The 5647-nt window shown below is 34.4% G+C and overlaps 1 protein-coding gene across 1 annotated transcript in view; it reads right to left on the reverse strand.

Moving 5' to 3' along the window:
- LOC107653307 (melanin-concentrating hormone receptor 2-like) overlaps nucleotides 1–4421 on the reverse strand; it is a 6135-nt gene extending 1714 nt beyond the window's left edge. The window contains exons 1-2 of the mRNA XM_016439985.1: nucleotides 4271–4421; nucleotides 3808–4057 (exon numbers count right to left, since the gene is read on the reverse strand). Coding sequence (XP_016295471.1) covers nucleotides 3808–4057; nucleotides 4271–4421 — 401 coding nt within the window. The remainder of the gene's footprint in view (nucleotides 1–3807; nucleotides 4058–4270) is intronic.
- Between the last annotated feature and the right edge of the window lie 1226 nt (nucleotides 4422–5647).

A 5647-nucleotide genomic window follows, 5' to 3' on the forward strand; every position in this document is an offset into this window, starting at 1 on the left:
GTCTGAATACTTAGGACCATGTGATATTTCAGTTTTTCTTTTTTAATAAATCTGCAAAAATGTCAACGATTCTGTGTTTTTCTGTCAATATGGGGTGCTGTGTGTACATTAATGAGGAAAAAAAATTAACTGAAATGATTTTAGCAAATGGCTGCAATATAACAAAGAGTGAAAAATTTAAGGGGGTCTGAATACTTTCCGTACCCACTGTAAATGATTTTGTGTAAATTAGGATAAGGATAATCTGAAGTAAAAAGAATTTGAGTTTATATTTTGCCCAAATGGTCCAAAAAACTATTGCCGGCATCCATTTTCCTGGTGAATTCCAGTGCATTATTTTACTAAACACATTATTAAATAATAATTAATTAAATAAACATGTAAATTATATTTAACATATTATGTAGCTATATAATATTTGCCATACGTACTCTATTATTCAAAAATTTGGGGTCAGTTAGTCCTCTACCAAGACTGCATTTAAAAATAGAGTAAAAATGCAACATTGTAAAATATTATTACAGTTTTACATTTTAATATATTTAATAATAATATTTAAAATGCATTTTATTCATGAATAAAATCCTGAAAGCTGAATTTTCAGTAGTCATTACTCCAGTCTTCAGTGTTACATGATCCTTCAGAAATCATTGCCGATTTGCTGCTCAAGAAACATTTATTATCAATGTTGAAAACAGTTGTGCTGCTTAATATTTTTTGTAGAAACTGTGATACATTTTTTTCAGGATTCTTTGAAAGTTGATAGAAAATTCATTTATGTTAAATAGAAATCTTTTTTAACATTTTAATTTGTTTTTACTGTCACTTTTGCTCAACTAAATGCATGGTTACTGAATAAAAGTAATAATTTCATTTTTATTTATATGTATATTGTTTTATCTTACCGACTTAAACTTTTGAATGGTAGTGTACATTTATGTAAATATGCACTACATGACTCTCCTATGGAGCCAGATCGGCCTCAAAAATAATACATTTATAAAACAAAATTAATAAATGCACAGCACAATTTACATTTGCAAAATCCGATTCGTAAATTCAAAACACAATTCATAAATACAGAAGTAAAAGCATAAATATTTCCCCAAATGCTCACACAAAAGCATCTTACCTAAATAAATCTTTAATGTTTACACAAATATGTATATATCAAGTTCTTGAATTAATTTCCATCACACATTTATGAATGATTTTACATGTATTTATGGATCGTTGAATCTGCATTTGCAAATCATCACACATGAGTGGACTGCTTTGAATTTGTGTGCGGTATTTTTGAGACCTTCCTGGCAGGTTAAGATTCATAAATATCTTTTTTTGGAGGATGTTCCGTTCAGCCAACCGCGGTAAGCTTTTAATCCACCAATCAAAACGCTCTTTACTGAACAGACTCAAGAAGCTCAACTCTGCGCTTGTACTGTGCATTGTTTCTGTGATCGGGTCCTTGATGTAAAGACATTTTAATGGGTACTCTTTTTTTTAGCACCTGATTACAATTTCTACAAAATCACATTATGATTTATATCGTTCGCACAAAATACAGCTACCCGGTTAGCCTGCTGTCTTATACACCAAAGTTGCACATACCCTGTTTATTCAGATCAATCTGTAATGTTATCAAATAAGTGTTAAATGTCCAGATATTTCATTTAACAACAACAATTATGTAATGTGTTCTGTTGTTGTTGTTAGTAGTAGTAGTAATGTATTATTTTTGAGGCCGATCTGGCTCCATACTCTCCTAGCTGAGTCTGGTTCTTTCCAATGCATCTTTCTCATTCTAGCATCTTTCCTTGCCACAGTCGCTTTTGTCTTGCTCACTGGGGGTATTAAGACACTATTTTACGCAAAGCTGCTTTGGAGCAGTATGTATTGTGAAAAGAGCTATACAAATAAAGTGGACTTGTCTTGACTCTTGGAAAGCAAACATGCTACTAGAGCTGCAAAACAGCACAGCAAGTGACAGCTTTCTAAGAAATGCATTTGAAATCAAATAAATCTTGTGTATAAAATCAAAAGATGTGTACTTTACTCGTGAACAGTCGTAAACATCTCAACTTCACTTTTCAAGTTTTCAGCATACTTCAAGTATTACAGCTTTCATATACTCTAGTCAGACAACAATCTTTGTTTTTTCCCCCTTGCTATTTCTTATAAAGGGAAGAGAATGTGTCTGGCTTCATGTTTAATGTATTGCTCACAGTACTAACAGTGACTTTAAGGTTGCCTTTTAAATAGAATGTGGTATTATGTTGCTTAGCAAAAGATAATGAAAATGTGCAGCTAAGATACTATATCTCCATAACTCTAAGCATGTGACCCAGTAAAAAAAAAAATCCTTTTGGGAATACAGCAGTGACACTATATGAAAAAGTGTTATAGTGAAGCTTTATCACCTAATCATGCAGAGGCCTTCTGGGGGACCCATATGTCTTTTTGTTACCAACAACTAAGCAAAAACTCTCCTCTGCACTCTGTATTTTATGTGGATCCTTTGTATGTGGTGAGATATTGTGTGTTAAAGTACTTTTGCATGCTATAAATATAAGTAAGAGGGGTTTTCAAAGTCACACAATGTTGTTGCTGTAGTCCAGTCTTGCAGATACAAAAATACAATAAAGATACAAAAATGATCGATGCGGCAGGCTTCATTTTTCAAGGTCATGTAGCATGGATCACATGGATGTGAGAGTTGCATTGATTTCATTCTTTTCTTGTTTTCTTTGCATACATTCAGTGGAACATCTAGATTAGAGTTTGATTAACAGTGATGAGCAACTGGGCTGTAATTTCATATAATTTGCTGAAAATACTATGTGCTCTGTAATTAGAGTTTGAATAACGAATTCTACCCTTTTGACCTCAAAGCTGATGCACTTCATAAGCACATTTATTATCTTGACTGTATTAGTTAAAATCTGAAAGAAAACTGTCAAGAACATGTCACAGGTCAAAGAAAGAAATTTAATATGTATTACTATGTATTTATATTTTGCAAAAGGGAAGCATATTTTGGTAAGTGATTGTTTCACATAAAATGCAAAATACAAAAAAAAAAAAAAGAGTATAAAATCTTAGTAAATATTTATACATATGTTGGGTTTTATTTTATGCTGATAATAAATACAAATCACACAAAACACATCTATGTATTGCAATAATTTCAATATTTTTTTTATTAAAAATGACTGATTACAGTAATGAGCATCTATAATGAGAAATTTGCGTTCACACTGAAATCTTTTGATTACAGACTTTGGAATGTTGGTGAATCTCAGCACAAAGTTGTTATCTCTTCTGAAACTGCAGATGAGACTCAGCTAACAAGAAACATTCTTAGAATTGTGGCAAGGTTCTCTCAAAGTTATGAACAAACGTTCTTCCTGTAATGTTAACAGAACTTTCGTTCAGAGTTATCTGGTCTTTAATAATATTCTCAAAACATTAGCACAAAAACGTTATTTATACATTGTTCATGGAACATTTTATTTCAGAAATGTTTTAGTTGGACAGTTGGACATTTTTTTAACAAAACATTTTGAATTTACAGAGCACTTTTAAAAATAACTTTTTTTTATGTTCAAAATATTATGTTCAAAACGATGTTCAAAATATTTTGTTTGCTGGGGAGGTGCGAGGCGTGAGAAATATCAGTGAGATCTCATTTGTGCTTTTACTTTCTTATTGTTTAAGGCCTACATTGCAAGAGCGGAATATAGTATGAACACAGTATATAGGCCACTGCATTAATATCGTTCTGACTTCCCAAATGCATGCAACTCTCACCTGTCAATGCAGAGTACAGTCACTATGCCCACTGTGGTAAACTGGTTACTGACATCCACCACCACCACAGCCTTACACATGAAGTGGCCAAAGACCCACTGTCTGTCCCTGACCAGCTGATGGATGTTGAACGGCATCACCAACAGGAAAAGCAGGTCTGCGATGGCCAGATTCAGCACGTAAATATCAGAGACCATCTTCTTCTTGCATGATGCCACAGCATAGATCACCAAACCGTTGGCCAGAACTCAGGGGCGTAGCCATCATTTCAGAAGTGAGGGGGACAGAAATGTTATATATAACTATCCTGTCTCTTTGAATTTAAATCTATATTTATTCACACCGGCTCTTGAAAACCTCTATGCGAACACACTTGCCCGAAAAAGTGCGGGGGACGAATTTACGTGAGATTAAAAGTGGGGGGGACACGTCCCCCGCGTAATCTACGCCCCTGCCAGAACTCCAACTGAACACAGAACGCCGTAGATAGTGGGGAAGATGTGCATGAAAGACGCGATGTCAATCATGCTGTACGATGGGATGGTTCGGTTCACACACGAAAAGTTGGACGAATTTGCAAATTCGGAAGCGCAAAGAATATCCGAGGTCTTCATCTTTAAAAAAATATATATATATTTGCTTAAAAAAGAAATAACTATGAAAAGTTGTCGTCTTAGTCTGGTCTTCGCACGATTACGCAAGCTTTTACGCAGCGCTCTACTTCATATCCAAACTGTTTAAAGTTGTAAAAGCTTCCCTGCTTCGCTTTTCATTCAGTTTGCCGATGCTTCCTCGGTCTCTTGAGATACTGTGTTAGTACATATAAATGCCCAAAGGCTGGAGCTTCTGTGCGTATTCTGCGCGTCTGTCTCCTTTAGTAGGCTACAGTTGTTTGAAGAGATGCGTATGTCTCCACCCTTTCAGAATCCTCTCTCCAAGCTCACCCATCACACTCAATATTTAAGGAAAAAATGTTTGATTATTCATTTGTGCAGTCCATCACAGCAAGACGCCCCAAACTCCAGTGTTCACAATTAATTTCTGTATCTGTTGTCATGGGCTTTGAGTTGCTACCTGTTGCATGCACATCTTATTAGACCTGTTATTGTTTAATCATTTACATTCAAGCAATATTGGCAGATGCCTTTATCCAAAGTGAGTTTAATGAATACATTTGATAAATTCATGCATTCACTGGAAATTGAACCCATTACCTAGGCGTTGCGAGCACCATGTTATGCTGTTTAAGCTTATAGTCAGATTGACTGTGCATTATCACTGTTCATTATGTTTCAAAGTTGTATAGATTAATTGTTAAATTGATCTTGCTGCCCAGCCCTTTTATGGATTATGTTCTATTATGTTCTAGATTATGTAATTTGTGCACACTTTAAAACTAAAGCCTTATCTCTGTATATCTCGATAAGTATCAGCACCACTGCATTCCTGTAAAAACAGGCACTCCGTCATCTTGTCTAGATTTGAGGGAACAGAGCACATCCTTTAAAGATTTGAAACTTCATTTCCACAGATTAAAAAAAGTAATTTAAGGTGCTCATCCTCTCTACAGATGTCTATAGACAGGACTGATGGCCCCTGCAGAACAGAAAGGATATTGGTGAGAAAAGTTTACTCCAAAAAACTTTATAGCATGCATTTATGGATTTTGTCCATACTATCTCACAAATCATATGTGTAACTGTGCATGCAAAAGAGCATTGCAGTAGTCCAGTTTAGAGATGACCTGGTAGGAATGGTCTGATTGGGTACAGTATTTTTGTTTAATGTATAATAATAATAATAATTATTATTATTATTAAAATGGTAATATTGTGAAATA

The sequence above is a fragment of the Sinocyclocheilus anshuiensis genome, unplaced genomic scaffold, assembly GCF_001515605.1.
Source record: "Sinocyclocheilus anshuiensis isolate Anshui unplaced genomic scaffold, SAMN03320099.WGS_v1.1 scaffold103, whole genome shotgun sequence".
Lineage (NCBI taxonomy): Eukaryota > Metazoa > Chordata > Actinopteri > Cypriniformes > Cyprinidae > Sinocyclocheilus > Sinocyclocheilus anshuiensis.